The 25322-nt window shown below is 45.1% G+C and overlaps 1 protein-coding gene across 1 annotated transcript; it reads left to right on the forward strand.

Moving 5' to 3' along the window:
• Nucleotides 1–1264: 1264 nt before the first annotated feature.
• On the forward strand, nucleotides 1265–21325 carry PNLIPRP3 (pancreatic lipase related protein 3; the record flags this gene model as incomplete). The annotated part of the gene is made up of 12 exons (XM_081158429.1): nucleotides 1265–1325; nucleotides 5020–5174; nucleotides 9819–9938; nucleotides 10551–10682; nucleotides 12187–12295; nucleotides 12657–12776; nucleotides 12859–12981; nucleotides 14218–14336; nucleotides 17051–17183; nucleotides 19290–19401; nucleotides 20822–20989; nucleotides 21262–21325. The coding sequence occupies exons 1-12, from the start codon at nucleotides 1277–1279 to the stop codon at nucleotides 21323–21325; spliced, it is 1404 nt and encodes a 467-aa protein (XP_081014555.1). The 5' UTR covers nucleotides 1265–1276.
• Nucleotides 21326–25322: the final 3997 nt, after the last annotated feature.

Consider the following 25322-nt stretch of genomic DNA (forward strand, 5'->3'; position numbering starts at 1 on the left):
TTTTTTTTTAGTATGATTTTTTTTTTTTTTAAGTATACTGATTTCAGAGAGAGGAAAGGGAAGGGAGCGAGAGAGAGAGAAACATCAATGAGAGAATCGTCATTGATCGGCTGCCTCCTGCACACCCCTGACTGGGATCGAGCCCGCAACCCGGGCATGTGCCCTGACCGGGAATCGAACCCTGATCACCTGGATCCTAGGTTGACGCTCAACCACTGAGCCACGCCCGGCCGGGCAACACTTAAAATTTTTAATGTTTCTATGGTGAGAGTGAAAATTTAAGAAAAGCCAAGAAATACCTTCAGCCACCTTTTGTGAACATTTAAACATTGAGACACGTTCTAAGGATATCTGTGGATAGAATTTGCTGTTCACTTTAAATTAACAGTAGCCAAAAGGGCAAATTTGCTTTATATCCAGGTGCATTATGAAGTCCATGTGCAATGATGTTAAGGTGATTTTAGCTGTATGTGAACATGAATTTGGTCTTACAACCATTAGCATAATTGAAAACTGACAGTAATAAAATGAGCACCACCGAATGTAGTACTTACTGTATACTGGGCACTGATCGTAGACGACAAAATTCAATCACCTGAATGACCCTATGAGTTAGGAACCATGGTTACCCCACTTTACAGGTGAGGAAAGGCTCGACCAGGCTTGCTATGCCAAAGTCACTGCTAATAAGTGGCAGAACCAGAATTTGGACCCGGGTGATCGGGCCCTAGAGTAGAGGACAGCAACTGCTATGATGTATTACCACACGGGTGGGTCAGGCAGATTAGGCACGTTTATCATTTAACCCATATTTTATCAGGGTCTGCTTGTATCGAGTGGATGGTCACACTCAAAAACGAGGGGGGAAATGCTCAATGTGTATAATTCTGGTTTGGAAATTTTTTACCTTTTTAAATGTTTGTGATCTAGCATCCTAAAGCCTTAAAAATAACTTTCAAGAGTGACTCAGTCTGTGCCTGACCAAAATATTACTAATGAGGAAACAGAAAAGCCTCAGAAGTTTTAATTACCAGTCACACAATGCAAGACACACCCCACTAATTATCTCAACGTGAGGCTAGGAGTCTGGCTATGGAACATTCACTTTGCAGGGCATAGAATTCAAGGTGCTGTTAGCTCTGCTCCTCTGGCCTGAGAACTTAGTGAGTGGTGTCCTTTTTTGAAGAAAACTGTGGAAAATTTTATATCAAGGTGATTTTTACAAGTAAAAGTCTTCAAGAAAATTTTTTTTGGTGATTTTAAAAAATCAACCTAGATGTTTGGAATTTGGATTGCTGCAGTCTTAATCTTTGGCACATCAACAGGTAAGACTCATAACTTATAATAAATTCCTTAAAAATAATAAGTGTATTCACATCTGAAATGTAATTGACGTGGGTTCTGTTTACACCTTGATTTATTTGTCATAAAATTAAGGAAAAGGCATCCATTTTGTAATACTAAATCTGAGGAACAATTGTGAAGCATCGATCTCCAATATTATAAAAAATACTGGATAGTCTTTACTTGGCTCCCAGATCTGCCATTTACTAGCCTTATGGCGTTGGTCAAGTAACTTACCCACTGAAGTCTCAGTTTTTTCACTTCCAAAATGGATATGTGACAGTAAATGGGAAAATAATGTATTTCTGCTTTTATACTTGGATCACAGTAGATGCTCAATAAAAGTTTGAGTGAACAAATTAATGCATGAAATAGTTCATGCTGTTTGGAACTTCCATGTTGATTTTTTCCATTTGTGTCATGATTTTGAGAAGGAATATTGGTCTGTGGATATTTCATTTTTCTTTTTATTAATCCTCACCTGAGGATATGCTTTTCATTGATTTTAGAGAGAGGAAGGGAGAGAGAGAAAGAGAGAGACAGCAATGACCTGTGCCCTGTATGCTGTGCGCTGCTGATGCATTTACTGTGTAGGTTATAGGTTTTGTCTGTTCTCACCACCCCAGTTCAATATCGCACCTGTCCTTTGTCATATTGGCCATTTAAGTTATTGGTCCAATTTCAACTTTTTAACTTTATAGCAAACATGTTACTTTTTCCCCTAAGTGGCTTTAATACCTATGATGTCGATCAGTCTTTTCCATCGCATCTAGCTGCTGCTAACTTTATTCCCTCTTTACAGTATTTCCTCACGGAAAAAAGACACGGTGACCAATAGCCCTGATAAGCCACAAACATAGATAACATGCCACATTTACGACAGCCTTCATTTCAAAAATCCAAACTCTCTTCTTCCTTACACTGGATAATAGGATTGAGAACTTGGGGGTAAAGCCATGGCATGCAAAAAATAAAGGCAGCTGGACATTCTAGGAGAAACGGAAGGTTGTGTTAGGAAGGCAGAACCCATCCGTGAGGTCATGGCTCCAGGTTAGAGCTGGGTACGTGTGTGCTCAAGAAAAAAGAGAATGGGCCGCAGGCAGGGAATGCATCGGTGAGAAGCCGCACAGCTGCGCGGATATTCCGAAGACGGCGCATTTGGCTTCCAGCAGGAGGAAACAAAGGCAACCAGCAAACCCGGGGAACAGGCGGCAAAGAAAGGCACGGTCCCAACGGGGAGCAGACGAGAGTGACCCCGCGGGCCTGAGCAGTCCACGTAAGAAAACAGAGTTCATTTCAATATTCTCTGAAGGGAGGGGAGTCTGAACAGACGTGCGGAGAAGGGAGTCGTTATAGCCAGCTAGCTGGCCCTGGAAGGAAAAATAGTTATCATAATCACATAAATTCTGTTTATTGATTTCTGGAGTCAGCCTACAGACAAAACACGGGAGACTTCATTATGATGCTAGAGCGAAGCCTGGGTGTTACCAGTGTTCACGGTGTGGCTGACACCTGGGGAGGGGAAGGGGGACCGGAGGGACAGGAGCGCGCTTTACAGCTCAGGTTGCAAAGGCTGGGGGGTCGGGCTGAATTCGGGGTACGGATCACGAGATAGACGATGGTTATTTTAGGTTTACAGTGGAAGCCGGTAAATGAGCTGGAAACGGATTGATTGTACAGGAGGAGTTGAGACTTCGGGCCGGGCCCTGCTCTGCTGGCCCTGGGACAGGACAGGCGTTCAGCGTGTGCGCAGAGCAGAGGCATTGTCAGCAAGGACCCGAGGGGGCGCTGGTGCCCCGGGGGGAGAAGGGAGCTGTCCGGTTTTCCCATCAATGGCTTTTCATTCCAGCAGTGTCATTATTCCAGTGGCAGGCACTGGTTCCAATTGACAGTTTTTCTGATAGTCCCAGAACCAGACTCACAATGCCCGCACAGTAGCAAGCTAACACCCCTTCACAGAGCCAGAAGCCCAGCTCCGGAGAACCAGCATCCCCCCTTCTAGCGGCCCAGCCCCCAAGTTCCCACATTGGAATAACTCAGCCTCTTCCGTTTCTCCACCGGCCCTGGGGCTGGTAGCTGCTCCCTGCGGTTACTTCCTCTGAGCTGCTTACAGGGGCCCCTGTTGTCTTCAGTTCTCCAAAACCTAATTAATAACCACCGTTTCATTAGACCCTCACAGTTAAAATAACTGGCGTGGATTCTGTCTCTTTCCCTAATTTAGGCTGGTCCAGGGAATAGGTGGGTTAAATCCTTATCGATTATCGCAGCAAGTTAATCGATCATGTGTGACTGAAGTTGATAAATTGCAACTTGGTTGTGTGGGCACAGTGCGCGGATACAGGGGAACCACGGGAACTGCTGAGGTTTCGAGTGCTTGGCTCCGGGAGAGGGCTGGGGCCCGGGGTGAACAAGGGATGTTACTCAGCTGTACAAGTTTTTTTAATGTACAAACATTTATTTGATTAAAAATAATTTTAATTTCCTATTCTTCCTCTTTATACACATCGTTGGGATCTCATCGTTGAGAATGTGAAATCTCCTAAAATTTTGAAGTTAAAAAGCTGGTGGATTTGAGAGTCAAAGGCTTATTTAGTATAAATATTTTGTTAAGTGGCAAAAGAAAATCCTCAAATTCAAGTCTTCAAACAGCTCTAACCAATACTAACAAATGATCATGAGGTGAGATCATAATAAATGTAATAAACAATAACCATAAATTGAATAATCTAATAACGAATAATTATAAATTATGATCATAATTGAATAAATTGAACTATCCCTCCATAAAACAGCATGAAACAAAGTTTTGTTTTTGAGCAGTAAATGAAAATGAGAACAAAAGGTCATAGTGACAGGATAAATCCGAGTCAATGAATGACAGAGGTAATGAGGACTTGGTTTCCCCAAAGTCTCTCATTTTAGGGATGAGTAAAGTGAGCTCCAGAAAGAAGAAACTTGGTGGAAACTAAGTGAAACTTTGCTCTCATTTATAATCTCAGGAAACGTACATCAGACTCCTGCTGTGTGCCAGGCATGGTGCTGGGCTCTGAGGACAGGGATCCCTCTCATCAAGAGCCTTCAGTCTAACACCATAAGGCAGAAGCTCAGGGAAGAAAGTACTGCATTTTATTTTTTCAAATTTTTATTTATTGATTTGAGAGAGTGAGAGAGATCAATTTGTTGTTCCACTTATTTATGATTCATTGGTTGCTTGCTGTGTGTGTCCTGACCCGGTATCGAACCTGCAACCTTGGTGTGCTGGGATGATGCTCTAACCAGCAGAGCTGCCTGGCCAGGGCACAGTATCTCATTTAATGTCTTTATGTCTCAGGCCCAGTCACAAGGGCTTTCCCATGTTACAGCTCATTTAGTCTTCATAACAAGACTCTAGGTAAGTGGTATTATCTCCATTTTGCTGAGGAGGAAAGTGAGATTCAAAAAAGGCTAAACGATTACCCAAAGCCAGGAATGTCTGATTCCAAAGCCTGTGCTCTTATCTGCAGCATGTGATCTCCACGGTCATGGTCATAAATGGGGGTGCATTTTGTGAAGAGATGCTCCCTGAATCCGACTTGTTCAACTCAAAGACTAATGTCAGTTAACCTTCAGAGTGGGAAACGCAGCCTCCGCGTGGGCCCGGCTCCTGCAACACGGGCACTCCACCTTTCGTTGCAGGAAAAGAGATCTGCTATGAGAGGGTGGGGTGCTTTCGAGATGGTCCACCGTGGACAGGGACCTTGTCGCGGCAGTTCACCAGTTTGCCCTGGTCCCCAGAGGAGATCAACACCCGCTTCCTGCTCTACACCAGGCACAGCCGCGAGGCCCCTCAGGTAAGCGCCTGGCTGCCTTCGCCGTAGGTTGTCTGAAGTGAGAGGCCGAGCTGTAGACGCAGAGGACAGGGGCCGTTGCCCATCTGCCGTAAACTATTGGCTTCGAGGCAGGTATTTCTCTTGACAGTTGTGAGCCAGGTTCCTTCCTCATGCTGTTTGTCCTAGTAAGTAAATATGAAGTTGGCTCTGCATGGGTTGTTTCATATGAGGTAGATTGTGTGTTTTGTCCGGTTAATATAGTCATCGAGAGCCTTCCACATGTGAGAGCGTGATCAAGACACAGAACCTATTATGTGTTAAGCTGCACAAGCAGGACAGTGTCTTAAGTGTATTCTCCGAGGGGAAATGGGGCTTGTAAACAAACACCTTTATTGCAGCACCAGTTATGACCTGTGATCTGAGCTCAGGGACGCCTTGGGGGTAGAGGTGGTGACCAGGAGAGGACTTGAGGGGGACACACATTTGAGGTGTGTCCTGAGGGTGGGCAGGGTTTCTATAAGGAGAGGCAGGGAAATGGCAAAGGAAGTGACCTGGACAAATACTGGGTCAGACTGGGGACGGAACAGAAGTCCTCAAATGTAGAATTAGTTGGAAAGCAGACAGGAAACTAATCGTGTAACCGCTTCCTGTGGCTTTGATTTCACCCTCGGAGCCATGAGGCCCCGTTAAGAGTAGTTAGTTACCTTCTTGCCTGGAGCTGGGAAAGTCTGCAGGTTACGGCCAGGCCACTTAACACTGTGCTGTCCAACACAGGAGCCACTAGCTCCATGTGGTTATTAAAATTAAGTTAAATTAAAAATTAGTTCATGGGCTACACCAACCACATGTTAAGTCCTTACTAGCCACACGTGGCTGTGGCAACCATATGGGACAGTGCGCGTGTAGACTAGGCCCACGATCGCAGAGAGCTCTGCGCCGGTTCCAGTGCTGTAAGTGCAGGCGGCCCGGACGCGGGGAGCTAGCCTGGACCAGCGTCCCGAGTGTGAGTGATGACAGACACACTGTGAGTGTATATGACGTGACAAACGTCAGAAACCGCCCTGGGATTTCACACACGAGTGATCAGAAGAATAATGACTGTCTTGTCCGAATAATTGGGGGTGAAAGAGACTGAGTTAAATTTTAGACGAGTGAGGTTTGGTCAGGCTTTTGGAGATTTTAGTCTTCAGCCTAAGGGGCTGTCCAGCGGCTGAATTAGAAAGGTTTTTACCCAGAGGTGAACGTTGAAACCCAGAGAGTGCATGCCACCCCAGGGCCACAGGAAAAAGCATGAGACTAGGCCCAGCAGAGCACTGAATTTAGGGAGCAGGCGGGAAAGGGGGTCAGGGAAGGAGCACTGCTTGCGGCAAGGTCGTCTTCAGTCTTTACCTGTGCCCGTGACCTGGAGGCGGGCTTTCCATCCGCCCCATTAGGCCAGGGAGGCCTCACCAGCACTCGGCCTCCTGCTGGGCCTCCAGGCACACAAACATAACCCGCTTCGTAGCCGCCTCCTTACCAGACACACACGCGCCTGTGTACACACAGCTCCTTACCGAAATATGCGTCCGCTCTGCAGGTGGCAGCTCCACCTGAAACAAAGGGGAAAGGTCCTCGTGGCGAGTGTCGGGAAACTGCCAAAGTGTTACCAAAAGATCGGTTTTCACATATGACTCAGTTTTAAAAGAAATGAAGTTCTGATAGATGCTACAGCATGGAGGAACCTTGTGAACGTTTTGCTGAGCTGAATGCACCAGATACGGAAGGACAGAGACTGCGGGATTCCAGTTAGATGAGGCGCCCAGAATAGTTAGGTTCCTAGAGACAGAATGGTCTCTGTGAATAGTCTCTACGAAGGAGAATGGTGACTGCTGGGGGCCGAGGGGCAGGGGGCCGTGGGAGTTAGTGTTTAATGAGGGCAGAGTTTCACTTTGGGATGACTGGAAAGTTCCCGAGAGGGGCGGTGGTCGTGGTTGCACAGCAATGTGACTGATTTAATGCCGCCAAATGGTACCTGTAAGAGTGGTCTGAATGGTAGCTTTTATGTTATATATGTTTTACCATGATTTTTTTAAATGTAAAGAGAATCTACGCTGAATACAAATGGCTGGGCACCTCTGTCGGTGTAGGAGTTTCAGGTATACGTGTTCATTCGGGACTAACTGTATCTCCTGGTCTTGACCCTCTGTCCTCAGAGACTCGCTGGTCCTTCATCTTTCTGCTCATGGTCATGCACTTGAACCTCGTGGGGCACGGGCACCAAAGCAGAGGGTGGTGAAGGCTAGTCCTAAGGCGAGGCTGGGTCCTAAGGCGGTGAAGAGAACATCAGAAGCCAAGTACTTTCCTCGGGAAGGGGCCATAGAAATTACGTTCCTTGGGTCTTCTCCACTCCCTTCCATTGGGGAAGGACACACTGGATCTGTAACCGAGTTTTGCAATGGACAGAAGCCTGAGGGTTTGCTGTTAAAGTGTTTTTTAACCACAGCTAGGACGTAGGATGAGTCACGGCGTTATAGTTAAAAAAAGGGAGGAGCGGGGATTGTCCTAGGCTTGACCCAAATGCTGCACAGTATGAATTTGACTGCCTTTGTTTATGAGAAAGTAGAGGTGAGCTATGCAAAGGTTTAACGTACCCTTCCCAGAGGGAGGAACTGTCAGGGGAAACATGGTGCCATGAACTTGGTCTTCTGAGAGTCATAGGTCTTCACAGCTAGCTTTCCGCAAGAATTAGATGCCCCACCTCCCCCACGAACCCATGACTCCAGCCTAGAGTGGCTCATACCGACGGTCGGGGTGATGCACATTTGGCATGACCATGGCAGTTTCTGTGCCTGTAGCCATTGTCAAGGCTGGAACATACCTAAGTGGTGACTGGTTTTGACGTACTGGAAATGAGATGACCTGGGAAGGAGTCAGCAGCTGTAGAATGGGTTAATCTGGTACCAGTTAGGCTCCATGACTCCTCGAAGGTGAGACTGTTAAGAGAAAAGGCCTGAGCACCCAGCTAAACATCGATACCTTAGCCCTCTCTGCCCTGACACCCTTTTTAGTTTCTCGCTTCGTGGCAGAGAATCCCAGTTGCCTTCTGATTCCATGATGCTTGGCGTTTCCCATTTTCTAGGTTAGCATGCCACTTTACAGGGGTGTGCCAGATGGAACGACACGTGAACAAAATGTTTTTTTGTATCTTTTCTACTTTATTAAATTCCCCAGTGGCTCTTGTGACAACAGAGGCTGCTCAGATCCCACAATACTGTTCCGATTGCCACTTTGAGACTTACTTGGGGTCCCCCTTCATCAAACCATTCTCTCGACAGGGAAAGACTAGAAAAACTTTTTCTACCAAATTCCTCCCCAAAATAGTTTTTTTGGGGGGTGTAGAAACAGGAATATAGTAGGTGTTTAGGGGGCTCCAGCTGGAGTTGGAATGAGCATCTGGGTTCTTTTAAGTGCATAAATGGACAAAGGTTTTTGCCCCTGGGTTTCATTACTTAGCAGGTGAGTGCTTCCAACAAAACCTGAATAGAATTGACTTTATTTCCTGCCTCAGTGAATCCCACATCTGGCCTGGGCCCTGTCAGTAGAAAACACTACAATCAGATAACTGCAGAGCCCAGCAGTTAAGCTCTTGACTTCAGAGAAAGATCATGTGGGTTTGAACCCTGGCTCAGGACTCATTGGCTGCAGTACTTTTGGACGAGTGCCCCTTCCTGATTTGCGAAATTGGTACCTACCTCGCTGTGCCGTGAAGGTTAAGTGAGCTCCTCTATAAAGTACGCAGAACGATTCCTGACACGTAGACAGATATGTGTCAGCTCTGTTGTAATTACTGTGTAAACCAGCTTCTGGTTCTCATTGTTTGCTTACAGTCTCGGAGATACTTTTGCCAGCACGTTGTGTGATTAATGGCATATCGCTAGTAGGACAGGCGGCTAGCAATAGGCTCTTTGTTTAAATTTCCTGAGAATCTAAACGTGTGGCTTTCCAGTGATAGGATTCGCTATTGTCAGGCGGGCTGTGTGCAGATTACTCATTTTGGTCTTAACAGAATTGCTTGGACTTGTGCATTTTCATCTTCCTCTTAATGACAAAATTACTTAAATTCATAGTATTCTAAAGTCTCTGAGAGTTTGGCTGTAAAACCAATGCAACAAAACGTAAGAGATGCAAAAGAATATTTAACGTAGGCACATAAAATTGTCTTCAGTGTGCTGCTGTTTTTCTCGTGTGCGATTCTAACCTGTATTTTTCGTTTAGAAAGTGGGGGGGGACGATCTGTTTCGCCTCCTTAGTAGCTTCTAAGTCTCAGATCAGACAATCCCCGAATCACATTGACAGTCAGTGAGAAGCGCTATACAAAAGTAAGGCTTACTGAGATTTCATGAAAACTGACCCAGCCTCGTTTTACAATCATTGCCTTCAAACCAAACATGTTCATTTCCTTTCCTTGTGATTGAATTTGTATATTGTGTTTTATAATGCATTCATAATTTCTTGGTATTTTCACAATGTGTATCTGTAACTATTTCTTTGGTCAACGTGTATCAAAGAAGGTTGTTAAACATTAAATTCAGTGGAAGACTTTGGAGCAGATTTAGAATAATTCTACTAAATAGTAAATAATTTTGAGTTGTTACTTCAACCTTAATCTCTTTTCACTCGAAACAGGAGATCAGTGCCATTAATTATCGAACTATCCACGCCTCACACTTCAGGACAGACAAGATGACCCGCATCAACATTCCTGGGTGGAAATCGGATGGAAAGTGGCAGCAAGACATGTGCAATGTACGCTGTGAGCACACTCTGCTTTAGTCGGAACGTCTGCGTTTAACGTGAACGTGCTTTGCGCGGTATTAATGCGTATTCATGGGAATCCTCCACTTGGTTCCATTCCCCATTTATTCGCACCTATTACAAATTGCGTAGATTATAATGGGGACATATTTTTAAAATTATTCTTTGGTAAATTCTCACCTTTCGCAAAAACAAAAATTGACTGATATGATCAATTTCTTGTTTAAGGGAAAAATATTTCTAAGTTCACGTCAAGAAATTAATTTTCCTCTCTTACGCTCAAGAGTAATACTCTGCTAACAGAGCCAGCAATGAATTATTTATAAGGCCATACAGTGTGGCAGAATCAGGCTGTCTAATTCATATCATGGTTCTACTTACAGGCTCTGTGATCGGGGGTAAGTTCATTAACCTACCTGTGCCTCAGTTTCCATATCTGTAAGTGAGGGTTTAAGTAAATTCATGTATGTGAAAGGATTAGGACAGGGCCTGGCATGTAGTAGCCCTGCTAGTGTTATTTCTGATTATGGACTCGATCGTTTGGGCACTTTGGTTTTCTTCCATCCTTATTTCTTTAACACTTATACTGAGCCTTTGTCCCAGGTGTTGCTGAGACAGGAAGACGTGAACTGCATCAACGTGGACTGGATTAACGGGTCTCTGGAATACATCCACGCCGTCAACAACCTGCGTGTCGCCGGAGCCGAGGTGGCTTATTTTATTGACGTGCTCATGGTAAGAAGAGTTATTATTTTAAATTATATTTAATGGGTTTTGCATCACCAAGAATTTGGAGCAATGTTCTGTTCTTTTTATTAGCTTGCACAAGTACTGAAATGCTTAGCACTGGTGCGTGGTGGCCAAAAAGGGGAAGTTATTTCTTGGGAAAGTGCCTGTGGTTGTGCAAAGCGCCACTAGGTGGCAGTGTTCCTTCACGGGCTCCCCACCCGTGGCTCCCGGACCTTCCCCGACCTTCCCCGACCTTCCCCGCCAAGGTCACTGCCTGGATCTTCCTGTAGGCCCACTGCTGTTGGTTTCCATCACGTTGTCAGCCTATCCTTAATGACTGTAACCATTTCTATCTCATGATTGCTATTTGTTTAGAACGTGAAGTGCATTTTCATACAGAAGCTGGGCTCTGTGGCAGTGAATTGGGTCTGTAGGCCAGTCCAGGCACAACTCCTTAACCTACACATTTTCTAAAAGAATAAAATAGGCTCTGCTGTTTATAAGGAGTATCCCCAGAGATGCTTATAAATTTCCAAATGCTCTGCCATTGTAGAAAGTAATTTCCCACCATAAAATGCAGTGAAGTATAATCTAAAGATTCATGATCCTTTCAGATTCTTAAGGAGGGTTCACTTATTTATTCAACAAACGTTTTACTCTGCACTTGCTACGAGCCAGGCACTGCTCTGGGCACTGAAGGTACACAGTGGGCGCGACAGTGCGTCTCCTCTGGCAGAGTGTAGGTGCGGTGCTGTGAGGAAACCCAGGGCAGTGGGACGGACAGTGACATGATTGGCAGCTAAGTTAGGTGGGTGGCCAGGGAAGGTGATATGGGAACACTGAGCACAGTTAGGAAAGTGCCAGGAGAAGAATCGAGGAGCCCAGTACTCATCTCAGCCCCCACGTGTCTCTCTCTGCCTCACACATCTCTGTCTGTCCCCACATGTCTCTCTCTGCCCCCACTCTGTTAGGGGAGAGTAGATCTTAAGGTGGCACTTAGAGTGGGTCTTTGTATACAAAGAATGAAATTGGACTAATCTCTTCTGAGGAAAAACAGTCCTAGGTTTTTATGAAATTCCTCGTTGATCCTGGGGTCTGAGCCTCTAGGTCCTGTGTCATCCCAGACATTTGCTAGGTCACCTTAAGCTGGTGGAGACAGACGGGAGCGTGGTGGATCGTAGCCTTTGACCTATGTTGGAGGCCTCAGGAAGGATGGGCATGGGCTGGAAGCCACAGATGTCGTGGTCCCTGGGCTGCTTTCCTGTACCCTTGAGGTCCCTTGGTGCAGGGAGCAGGGCTCTGGCAGGAGGCTTCCTCCGGCCAGCCCGGTGCACTGTCCTGCAGCTGATGAGGACATGGGTGGGCGTGGATGTCGCTCTGTCACCGTGCCATCCCCATCCTGCAGGTGAGGGAGAAACGGCCAGCTCCTTCCTCATTTTAAGCATAGTAAGCCATTCTACCTGCTCTCTTAAAAATACTGATTCTGTTTTCCTTCTTAAAATCCCGCCAGAAGCAGTTTGGATATTCCCCTTCTAAGGTGCACTTGATCGGCCACAGCCTGGGAGCTCACCTGGCGGGGGAGGCGGGGTCAAGGACGCCAGGCCTCGGGAGGATAACTGGTAAGCCTGCCCTGGGCGCGGGCCTTGGGTGTGTTTATGTACTTTTTACACAGAGACTGAAGTATCTGAGCAGCACGTGAAGCACCAGGAGCGAATGTGGGACAAGAGGAGATGCGGCTCACCTGCCTAGAGCAGGGCCGCGCTCCAGAGCCCAGCCTGCAGGCCCAAGGTCAAGGTGTCTGTGGTGTCAAAGGAACGGGAACCGGGGTGATCACACTTCCCAGGCTCTGCAGCCCCACAGTATAACGCTCCTAGAAGACAGAGCCTTGCCTTCACCTCCTGTCCTCCCAGAGCAGCAGCACTGTGGCTGTCCCCTCAACTGGAACACCCCTCGGCTTAGTAGGCATGATGCTTTCCCTAGGGCTGGACCCCGCCGGGCCGTATTTCCACAACACCCCCCGCGACGTCAGGCTGGACCCCTCGGATGCCAGCTTCGTGGATGTGATTCACACCAACGCCGCTCGCTTCCTCTTCGAGTTCGGTAAGTTTTTACACAAACAGAAGCTACACTGAACTGAAGAGGAGAATTTCAGAAGCATTCCTCCTGCTTTTATCCATCTCAGGTGCCGGGACGATCAACGCTTGTGGACACCTGGACTTTTACCCAAATGGAGGCAAACATATGCCAGGATGTGAAGACTTAATTACCCCTCTATTAACATTTGACTTCAACGCTTACAAGAAAGGTAAATGCTTTGTCAACTAGGAAGGCTGCTGTTACACATTCTCGCAGCTCCCTCCTGGGACAGCACCCACATCCCTTTTTATATACTATAAAAACATATTTTAGCCCAAAATACAGTCACATGTATGGAGCCCCCACTAGTTGCGAGGTCTGCCAGGCCAGAGTCCATGTCTTAGCTGCCTTAGTATCCTCAGTACCCATCAGCATGTCCAACCTATTGTAGTCACTCAGAATAAATCAGGAGGCTTCACTCATTCAATACACAGGTATTGAGCACTCACTATGTGCCAGGCATTAATCTAGGAACAGCGGGTGTAGGAATGAATGCAAAAGACAAAAACCGCCTCTGACGGAGCTGGAACTGTCAGTTCCTCCACATTCTACTGGTCAAATCCAGCGGTGAGGCCGGCCTGTAGCCCAGGAGGTGAAAAAGCAGCCTCCCTCTCTTGAAGGGAGGAGTGGTAGGTAACATGCTATTGCAGAAAGGTGAGAACCCAAAAAGGGGTGTCTCACTGGAGGCTGCTATTAGACAACAGCGATTCACCACATACACTAAAACCAAAATCTAGCCTCCTAAAGATCCGCCGAGCCGGGAATGAGGAATGAGGGTGCAGCCTTACAGTTAAAAATGTCAAGTAAGGTCAAGAGAGCGCCGATGGCTGGGGTGCTGTGATAACTTCAGAGTGCACATTGTATTTAGATCTGTCTTACTGATTATTGCAATAATCCTAGCTAACGGTGGCAATGATGTTATGCCTGACAGTGACAAAACTGATTTGCCTTTAGCATGCTTCACAGCACCCCCCACTGGCCACACCTAGAAGCTCGGCTGAAGGTGTGCACCAGTCCACGAGCTGGCTGTGCTGTGCTTGAATAGGAGGGGACCCGGGCCTTCCTGCAGAGACAGCGAGACAGAATTAATTGGTCGGAGGAGATGCTGCAGGCACAGGGATGCTCAGAGCTCTAAATGTTGATGGCAGAGATCGGGGGAGTTTGGAGGACGTCTGTGTCAGCCCTGAGTCCCCCCCCCGTTTGCATTTGTTTATTTGCCCTGTTGAATGTCCATTTAGATTCACACGAAAAGTTCTTTGGTACAGAGGAAATGCTGTGTACTACTGAAACATGCTGTGCAGTGTCCAGTGGTACACACAAAGTTCCTTTTTCCGAGAAATGGTTCACGCTCTCAATGTCGGTTAACCCTGCACTGCTCTCAGTTCACTGGAAACTGTCTTCACAGAAGTGGCTTCCTTCTTTGACTGCAACCATGCCCGCAGCCATCGCTTTTACCTGGAAAGCATTCTCAGTCCCGACGCATTTATCGCTTATCCTTGTAGATCCTACGAGTCTTTTAAAGCGGTAAGTGGAGCATTTCGCCGTGGAATTTCATTAGCAAGTCATTTGTTGAAACACGATCAGCCAACTCAAAATTAGGGCTTTGGGTTTGCGGTAAAAAAATTAAAAAAGCACCTGCCACTTTGGGAAATAGCAGATTCTTTCCGTGCTGAGCACTGCACGGCAGCTGAGGTTGCCGAAGGGCTTAAATCAGTAAACCAGCTATTTGTATTCTGGTTGCCTCAGCTCTTTTGAGCATTATATTCAATTTTGCCTTTTTGGCCATTTGTTATGCAGTAATTAGATGCTACTGTATAACTGGAATGAGTCCAGGGCAAAAATTTTTCTGTGTATATATTTTAAATGTCATCTTCAAAGATGCCCCAAGAAAGCTGAACCAATCAATAGCTACAACCAAATGTGTTGGAACATTGAAATTATTTTATTAAAATTTAATTATTTATACAGAGCAGAACTGGGGCAGAGATAGCTCACAGCAGCTCCACACAGATCAATACGTGACAAAATACCAAATCTGATTTTCCTTGAGTCCCGACGCACGTGGTGCCGGATTGGAGCTGAGCGTGTTTTTCATTTGGTTATCACTATGAAAAGGGGAAAGAAAATCTGTTTTGTAGTGGGAAGTGGAAAGAGTTTCCCTCTTGTGTTTAGAGACGACTGTTTGATCAGGGTAGGAAAGCATGGAAGGGGCTCCATCTGAAGTTCATTGTCAGTCACAGCACCTTGTAAGTGCAGGGTCGGGAAGGGAAGGAACGTTGCCCACCTGCTACCCAGCGAGGTGAGCGATGCCCTCAGGCCGTCTTCTCAGTTTCCCAGCCTGTGGTCCTCACTCTGACTGCACCCTGGTGAGCTTCAGTTCTCAGAAAGCTGGACAGCCAAGCACTGGCATTTCCCCTTAACTCCCTTCCCCTCCACCTCCCCCTTCCACCGGCCCTGATGCTGCTCTGAGTGGCAGAAAGGCCCTGGAGGTTACCATACAGGAGGAAGCAGGCCTCAGGCTCATGGTGCAGTCAGAGACAATGGGGTTCAACCTGCCAGGTGGGAGAACCTTGGACTCCCGTCCCACATGGATGCGAGTCATGGTTGCAAACTCAGAGAACATCGAGTCAATTTCCTTGACATGTTTTATTGTATTTTTACCTAAATAGTCAAAATAAAATAAAATAAAATAAAATATAAAATAAAATAAATAAAATAAAAGAGTTCTAGCATCAGGCCGCCCTGGTTCATTTTCTTGTTTCATCACTTACCAGATGTGCATTATTGGACAAATTGTTTAACTTCTCTGCAGGCTTCAGTTCCCATACCTGTAAGAAAGGGAGACTGAAAGCATCACAATAATCAGAAACTCGTGAGGATTAATTGGGTTAAATGTATATAAAGTGCTTAGACCAGTGCCTAGCCCATGGTCAGCACTCAGAAAATAGGAGCTATTATTATTTTTGTTAGAATTTTTCTTTCTTAAAAATGAAGTTTTAAATGGGATATTTTACTACAGTCCCAGCCCAAATGCCCATGGTTTATAAATCCAAAATTTCAAAATCTAAACTAGCAAATATTCAAACACTGCTACTCAGGATTTAAAAATAATAATAATTTTTAAAAATATCTTTTTATTGATTTCAGGGAGAGGAAGGGAGAGGGAAAGAGAGACAGGAACATCAGTGATGAGAGAGTCATTGATCGGCTGCCTCCTGCACGCCCCCCACTGGGGATCAGGCCCACACCCCGGGCATGTGCCCTGACCGGGAATCGAACCTCAATCTCCTGGATCCTAGGTCGATGCTCAACCACTGAGCTATGCCGGCCGGGCCTACCCAAGATTTTTTAAAGTTAACATCTTGTTAATTTTGCTTTAGATTTTAAAACATACAGATAAGATTAAAGAATTGAAGTAGCTTATCTTCCCTCACCGCCTCCCCTAAGAGAGAATTTGAAGTGAATCAGACATATATAGAATAAATAGCATCATACTGTAAGTATCTTTCTGGATTTGCTTTTTTTTTTTTTTGGTTAGAATTTGTAAATTTGAAGTCTGCATCAGTGTATATAGATCCATATATTTTGTAGGAATCGGCCACAATTTATTTATTCATCTTCCCACTACTGTGCATTTAGGTGGTTCCCAGTTTTTGTTATTAAAGGCAGTTCGGCAGTAAGCCCCTCTGCCTGTCTCCTGTGTACGCGGGGGACGCTCCCTGATGCGTACACTGGACGGGAGATTGTCCAGCGAGTGCATTTCCTCCTCATTGGGCTTTGCCAAATCGCTGTCGGAGGCGCCTGTGAATTTATATTCTCATTGAAAGCATAGGAGAATCCCCCACTTGATGTCTTCGCCAGTCCTTGGGTCTGCCAGTTGTTTTAGCTCTTGCAAATCTGCTGCGTATGAAATTGCATGTTGTTTGAATTAGCACGTCCCTGACAACTAGTAAGGCTGAGCATCTTCTACGTAGTAACTGAGTTTCCCCTTCTCTGGGTTGTCTACTCACACTGTTCACCCAGTTTTCTAAAAGGCTATTTTTCTTTTTCTGTCAGTTGTATTTGTCTTGTTTTGTTTTGTTTTTGAAAACAGACAGGGTAGCCTGTTAGGCAACTTAAGTCATTTATAAATGCATATACTTTATTTAAATTCTAAAGGTTTAATAATATACTATAACTTTATCAAAAGGCAACATTTCTAATTGTATTTCTGATTACCTCTGGTTTTCTGTCACCAGGGAAACTGCTTCCATTGTCCCAAAGAAGGCTGCCCAACGATGGGTCATTTTGCTGATAAATTTCACCTCAGAAATAAGAAGCCTAATAGAGCATATTATTTTTTAAACACCGGGCCTCTTCCCCCATTTGCCCGTAAGTAGTGCAGCTACGGTTCACTGTAATGCTTCAAGGTTCTTGTCTTTCAGATTCTGACGGTTTTTGCTGAGGGTCTATACACAAGTGGGCCTTGAGCCGGACTTTGAGGATGCAACGTGGAACAATACGGGAGTTTAGGCTAATGGGAAAGATTCAACACACAAAATAAAAATTAAAAAAAACTCAGTTTCAATAAACCTTGTGTTAGGAGACAGACAAATGAGGACCTTCCACAAGCAGGTCAGGGGAGCCTTCCCAGGAGTAGTATTAGCAGAAGGAATTGCCTGGAGATCAGAGGGTGGGCACTGAAAGACCCCCTGCGGTGATTAGAGACCTGGAGCCTTGTACTTAAGATGAGGTCAGAGAGATACTCGGGTCAAAGAATGAACTTGGGCACCACGTGGGGATTAAGGCTCTGTCTTTGGGCTCATGGAAAGCCACTGAAGGGTGTCAAGATGATCAGATTTTTTTTTTTTAGGAAATCACTCTCATTAGTGGCTGCAGGGCTTAGGGGGTCGAGGTGGAGGCAGGGTGACCTGTGAGAGCAGTGTTGACCCATCGCCGTGTGAGGGGATGGGTGTGTGATGTGAGCTCACTTCATTGTGGTCAGCATTTCACAGTATCTGTAGTATATCAAATCATCACGTTACGCACATTGACATCCCACAGTGGTATCTGTGATTTTATCTCAACAAAGCTGGGAGAAAAAAGAAAACAGTTGCTACAGGAATCCAAGCAGAAAGGTAGAGAGACGTGAGAGGAAACAGAGGGGGTTAGGAGGTGGCAGCCAGAAGGACCCTGGGGAGTGGACCTGAGGGGTGCGGGACGTGGGGAATCAGGGTGGTTCTGCCTGAGGGGGTGATGTACCATTTTCTGCACTTGGTAGCGCAAGAACAGAGGCTGGTTTGGAGTAAGTTGATGGGCTCAGTTCCAGCACGTGGGGTTGGAGATGCCTTTAGGACTCGCCCACTAGACAGAGATCAACCCCTGGAGGTGGCTGTGCGCCACAGAGACTTCAGAGTCACCTCGGTTAGCCAGCAATCAGAGCTGTAAAAGCCAGTGATGTTATCGCCCAAGAAAAGAGTCTCAAATTGAGAAGAAAGGAGCAGAAAAAGAGGCCCCTGCAGAGGAGTCTGAGGAGTGGGGCAGTAGCTAAAGGAGCCAGGAGAGGAAAGGCGACGAGGAAGGGACGGGGTATGTCGTTCCCCGCGCCAGGTATGCGGAAAGCTCAAAGGAGACGGGCCCAAAGGGCTCGTGGGATGGAGCACCCATTTCGTCCCTGGTGAGCCTGGGGACAGTGGTGTCTTTGGAGAGGTGACAGTGGGAGACTTATTGCTGTGGGATGGGCTGAAGAGGGAAAGAGAATTCTTTGGCAACGATTAACTCACGAACTGGAAATTCTCCCTAGTGGGATTTCTCCCCCTTTCTGATGCTTTTCAAATAACTTTATAAAGAATTGCATTTTTTCGATGTGTTATTAAGCATGCGACAATTACAGAATTCAGAATGAAAAATCTGTTCGGCTCTACATTTTTTTAAAGTTACACTTACCCGTTTGCTAGGGATTTATCCTATTGGCAGGTTTGTGGTGACCCAGCCGTGCGCCAGCTGTGCGTGGCCAGCTCCTCCCGCAGGAAAGGATGTGGCGGGCCACTCGCCTCTGGAGTAACGATGACAGCACAGACCTTCCTGCCCGATAGGTTTTCTAGACTTTTTCCAGATTAGTTGCAAACTATGGCACCTAGAAAACCTGGCCGGGGACCACAACGCATGCGCCAAAATAGAAAGCAAATGGACTGCGGAGGGCACGCGGCTCCCACTTTAAACAGTCACAAGAACGCCTGGAAAACCGAAGAATTTTCTTTCTAAGATATTATTAAACTACTTACTTGTGGAAAATTGAAATGGGAACATTTATGTGTATTTTTAAATGTAGCTTTTCGCCAGGTTCAGTCAAACGATCTGAAGTTGAGCTTTATTTCATGAACAGGACCAGCCTTGTTCCAGTTTAACCCTGAAAGCCACGAAGTTGCCTTTACAGGAAAGCGCCCAGGCCAGCATCCTTTTCAGATATTTTTAACCTTTCATGTTCTTTCTTTCAAGGTTGGAGGCACAAGTTGTCTGTCAAACTCAATGGAAACAATGCCACTCAAGGGAGCATCTTTCTCCGTATGGGCGGGACCACTGGGAAGACGGAGGAGGTGGGGGTGGCCAGGTAGGCGAGCCAAGGCCCACCTCCCTGGCTGCACCTCCCAGCACTGAGTAGATCCCACCCTTTCCTCCCCATCTTCACCTGTGCTGTTCCTTTGTTCCAAACACCCTTCCCTGTCTCAGCACCTCATTCCTACCCATTCTTCCCATCCCTGAGAGCCCTTCAGCACAGTCGTGAGCCCGTGACTCCGATGCCCAGCACACACTGCCCACGGCTGTGCGGCTTGTGCCCTGCACCTGGCCTGGCGCAGGTGGGGGTGAATATACCGTCCCTGCCCCTCTTAAGATTGTGAGAATGTCTGGACATTTCTGTACTTCTAGTGTGTAAAGAAGTTGTTTGTAATGTGGTTACATACTTACCCAATCCTGTTTCAAGGATTATTAAGCACTTCAGGTTCACAATAGATGTCTTATGTTAAAATGAAGTCAGCTGAATGAATTTGTGTGCTAGTCTTTGCCCAGTCTCCAGACAAGCTTCAAGTCTGGCTTCACCGTAGATTCTGTTTCAGTTATTTGAGCTTCTAGTGGCAGTGGCAGGAAGGGCTGCCTGGTGTGCTGAGGGAAGGCAGGTCAGCGAGATTATCCTTAAGAACCTGGAAGAAAAATTGCCTTCTGGTAATTAAATCAATTAGTTCTACATCTAATGGAAAAAAACAAACCAAAAAAAACAGGCTCTGGAAATAGCAACATTCATTCATTCAGCAACCACTTAAGTGCCTACTATGTGCAAGGAATTGTTCTAACTGCTGAGAATATAGACACAGGTCCTACTCTGATGGAGCTCATCTTCCTGTTAGAAGAGACAGACAATAAATCAGCAGAGGGCTAAGGAAACAGCAGGAATAAGGAAATCTCTAATTCTGGCGTCTATAAAATATGCCATGTGCCTCAGATAATCCACCTCTCTCTGCTCTAGTGCCATGCCCACCAAAACATCTTTGGATTGGCCCATTCTTTTTCTAAAGATAAGGAAGGTACCAGGGAGAGATAGGAGAACATTCTGGTTAATAACGGGAAGTGTTTCTCCATGGTGAACTGATAAACAGTCTTCTAGTTCATACGTCAGCGTGGGGTGGATTAGTCCATCATTGACAGTATCATCATTTCCTGGTGTCAGGAACATCTGGTTTCTGATTTTCCAAAGCCAAGACCAGATCGATCCTTATGGAGAACTCATCAAGATAATGCTTCTCTAGGCATCCCCCCAAATCAACTAGTCAGGCTTCCCGTTTACCTCACCCCCTCTTCCAAGCCTCAGAACCATGCTCGTCTGAGATGCTGACCATTTTGAACAGAAAGAATAACTGTCCTAGAAGCCAATGCCAGCAAATGCTCTTTCTCCTCCGATTCACACGCGGATGCCTTTCACTTTGGCTTTGCGAATGCCCAGCGCAAGGTAATGAGTCTTATTTTTCTGTTCACAGTGGAACACTTAAGCCAGGCATGACTTACACAAAATTAATTGATGCAGAAGTTAATGTTGGCAACATCACAAGCGTTGAGTTCATCTGGAAGGAACATTCATTTGGACGTTCTGGGAATAAGTTGGGAGCAGAAATAGTGGCAGATGTATCTGGGAAATATGGATATGAGTAAGTATTACTTTTCCCTCTTGCATTTTCAAACGTAGTTTGAATTTTGTAAGTGGTATTTAAAACCTACATGTAATTTGAAACTTGCAACTAGTATAAAAATGTGTACGTCTTGAAATTTTGCAATTAAAGAGACATTATTTAAGAAATCAATACTACATTTGCAAAAGTGTTCACAAAATAATAATTACTCATTCATGAAAAGATCTACCAATGTCTTTTCCCCCTAGAATCATATTAATATTCTTTTTTCTTTTTTTAAAATTTTTCAGATCTACCTTCTGTGGCCAGGACATTAAGGGACCTAATATTGCACAGATCCTGAAACCATGCTAATCCCAGATACTGTCTCGATGGATTTGTTTAACAGGAGAGTGAAATGTAGTCTCCTTTTGGTTGGTAATCAGACTAAACCTGGCCTTTGAAAATGAGACTGAAAAGTACAGTTGTTTTTACCTGGATAGGATGTTTTTCTTATTGATAAACTTTTATACGTGCCTTAAAAATAGACTGAATCATAGGCCACAGTATAGGACTGAGACCTACAGGGACCTGGAAATCAATGACAAAACAGAGCTGTGCTGGAACTTTTCTGAAAGACAGGAGGTGATGCACCAGTATAATGTTGTGAACTCCCTGGGCAAAAGTGAGACTCTCCAGTTGAGCGAATTATGTTTTGAGTATTTCCAGGAAGAATAATCATTATTCTAAAATGATTTGAAGAATATTTATCATGTTGTTAAACCTTGCTAAGACAAGTCATGGCTATAGTTCATGATATATAGATTATAACCCTGTGGGTTGGTGTGTCTATCTATTAATAATGAAAACTAATGGGAGTACATTAGTATTTCCAAGGTTTTCCTTGGCCTTCTGGGTATGTGTGAGATCAGAGAGATTTTGGAGCTTATCTGCAGTGTGTGCATCAGTTAGCAGTGGGCCCTGGGGATCATCAGCCCCTTCTAGCCATCTCCTGACACAGGAGAGGTATTAGACTCCCTGGGCCTTGAAAGCCCTGATACAAATTACTTACCCTGAAGGCAGCATTTCATTTGTAAAGCGCTTGACTCACCCTTTGTGTTTGCAATAACAATATTGTCATATTTAAATGTCAGTTGTGTCTCTTCTTTTATTTTGATTCAAGTTCTTCTAATTCAGTTGTCCTTACCCAGTGGAAGTGAAAGATGAATGTTTTCATTACTCTGCTTTCTATCGCTGGGCTCATGCTTAGCTCACAGCACCGCGCTGTAAATATTGTTGGGAAGAAATGATGACAAATACTCTGCAGAGGGTTCCTTGATTCTCCTTGGTGCCTCGCTGCCAACGGAACCTTAAGAAGAGTCCCATGGGTGGACACAAACTTGAATGTGGCAGAAAGCAGAGAACAGAGTGGGAGCAAGTAGAAGATAGATGGTTGGTTGGTGGAAGGAGGAAAGGAGATGGGACTATTTGGCATGACCTGACTGAGCGTCCCTCCCTGATGGGCATATCAGCCTGAGGTCTATGCCAGCCCAGGAGCAGGGTCTGAGCACCCACAAGGGGAGGGTCTGAGCCCTACTGCGTTGCAGCCTCTGCACTCCATAGCAAGCTGGCCATGGGGTTGGCTCCAAGAGACGGTGGAGGGAACCTTCGTGTGAAAGCAGCTGCCCTGAGCCAGCTCTCTGCTTGGCCTGTCTTCCTTTCGGGAAGGGCTCACCAACCAGGAAGAAGAGTCATGAATCAGGACTTGGCATTAGGCTCTGTGAGTCCTGGCCAGCCTCCTTGCCCAGGAGATCTCTTGGCCAACTCTTTCCAGCCTTGAAAAGACAAATGGGAGTCCATTTCTGGGAACCCTACTTTAATAAAATACGGGACTTTCTATCCCATAGTTCTTAATATCTGTTGCTTTTTTTGCATTACAAGAATATTGTGAGGATGAAAAATAGTGCCTGGGCTATCTAAGCAAAAGGATTCTGAAAGTTCAAGGAGACATTATCTGTGTATACTGTTGCCTAGGACAGCTCTAAAAAAAAGTGCTTCTTTTTCTTTCTGAGTGCCCTGTGTTATGTAGTGTGGTATTTGGGGTCTGCAAATGTTCTGGAGAGGTCTGTGAAGAAGTTCTTTGGCTTCTGCCATTAATGCTGAGAAGGGACTTGCAATCCAATTAATTGTTTACTTCCTCCACTCTCCCATTGACATTGATTCATCATATCATCCACAAATGCCCACCTCCAAACTTGCTTATCAGGGTATCCCCCCTCCAACCACAACAGCCTCCCTTCAGGTTCACTAAGTGACATTTGCAACTTTTGATCCCTTACTCTTCTGCTTTCTTGAAATCCACCAACCCGTTTCCTTTTATACCCAGCTAAAGTTGCATTTAGTTTAGTAATAATGCCTGTCAACTCCTTAAACTGCTTGTCTTTTTTTTTTTTCTTCTCTTGCATCCTGTCAGGTAAAACCTCAACTCAAATGCACCCAGTGTTTCTCTTTCTCTAAGCCAGCACCCCATCAGTTGAGTGCTAATGGGGCAGATGGCATCACAGGAAGGACATACATGACTATAAATTAGTCAACAACTCTGTCCTGAAGTTGACCTTTTTTTTTTTTTTTTTAAATTTTGTTTTTTGTACACCTCCTATCCTGAATGTCTTCCTAATTTATACAGTAAAACATAGGTCATCAAGAAAGCAAATCTCTCCTCTTTTTGGTCCAAACATACCAAGTACCTACATCTGCATCCGCTCTATCTTTTTTCTTTCTACCAGGGTCACTGCCCCTTCTATGTAAGGCCAGGGCCTGACTATCCATTGGATCTCACCCTCTCCTCCTTTCTTGGGACTCTTATCCTGTTGGTCATATTTTCCTTCTTTTGTATATTCAAGCTCTCATCACATCTGATTTTTAAAAGTCCAAGTCTCTCCCATTGGGAAAAAAAACCACAACGAATCATTGTCAGTCCTAAATTCCTCTCTACTCCCATCTGACCTCAGAACAACCTTCACCAAGATTTCTTGTGACCACAATTTTACTCATTTATTCCATCCCTCAACAGAATTCAACACTGTCAACTCCTTCTTGCGCTCTTGCTTTTTAAAATTAAGGATTTTTTCTTTTTACTTTTTATTGTAGAAATTTTCAAATATTCTCAACAGCAGGGAAATCTGTTAAATAAAAGCCCGTAGGTACCTGTGAGCCAGTTAACAATGTTCCTGTTTTGCCAGTTCTATTTGATGAATGCATATACAAACACACACTCCTGGTTTGTTTTGTTTGTTTGTGCTGAAGCATTTCAAAGCAAATCCTAGACATAATACTATTTCCCCCATTTACACTTTAGTATGTATCTCTAAACAACAAATTTGTTTAACATAACAAAATAGCCATTTATAAAAATTTAAAATAATGTTTAAATGAATTCAAGGTTAACTTAAAAAATTAACAACAATTTCTTAATATCATCTTATATTCAGATTGTATTAAATTTCCCAGATTGTCTGACAAATGTCTTTTGGCAGTGAGTTTGTTTAACTTGAGATCCAAGCAAAATCCACACATTGCCTTTGATGGACTAGTCCCTATGTCTCTTTTCATTTATCAGTTCTGCTCCCCCTTCTTCCACACCAAATTGTTGAATAAATCAGGTCACTTGTCCTGTAAAATTTCTCACATTGAACTGATCGGATCCCCTTGTATCATTTAGTGTTTTTCTCTATCCTGTATGCTTCCTATAAACTAGTACTTGGGTAGAGGGACTTGATGAGATTCAGGGTCCTCTCCTAGACAGTGGGGAATAACCATCTACCTGCTGGCCTGTAGGTTGGGCAACTTCTGCACCTACCTTACAGCTCTCAAGTTAATTGCTCACTTTTTTCTTTTTAAATATATTTTTATTGATTTCAAAGAGAGTAAGGGAGAGGGAGAGAGATAGAAACATCCATGATGAGAGAGAGTCATTGATTGGCTGCCTCCTGCATGCTCCCTGCTGGGGATTGAGCCCACAACCTGGGCATGTGCCCTGACTGGGAATTGAACCAGGAATCGATCTCCTGGATCATAGGTCGATGCTCAACTGCTGAGCCACACTCGCCGGGCTGCTCACTTTTTTTAAAAAGATCATGTATGTAGTAGCACTTTATAAATCTGAAAAGGCTGTACCCATTAGAGCTGTAGGTAAAATAGAGTATTGGCTGGCTTGGAATCTAGTTGTCAAATGGCAGGTGGAGAGGGAAAAGGTGCCTAGATGAAGGTTTACAGGGGTTTGTGCACTGGGGGGACTGGAGGAAAGGGGCGAGTGGTTGTTAAAGATCCATTTAGGAAGAGGCATCAAATTCTGTACTATGCCTAGAGCAGG

The sequence above is a fragment of the Miniopterus schreibersii genome, assembly GCF_964146895.1.
Source record: "Miniopterus schreibersii genome assembly, chromosome: 14".
In the NCBI taxonomy this organism is placed as follows: Eukaryota; Metazoa; Chordata; class Mammalia; order Chiroptera; family Miniopteridae; genus Miniopterus; species Miniopterus schreibersii.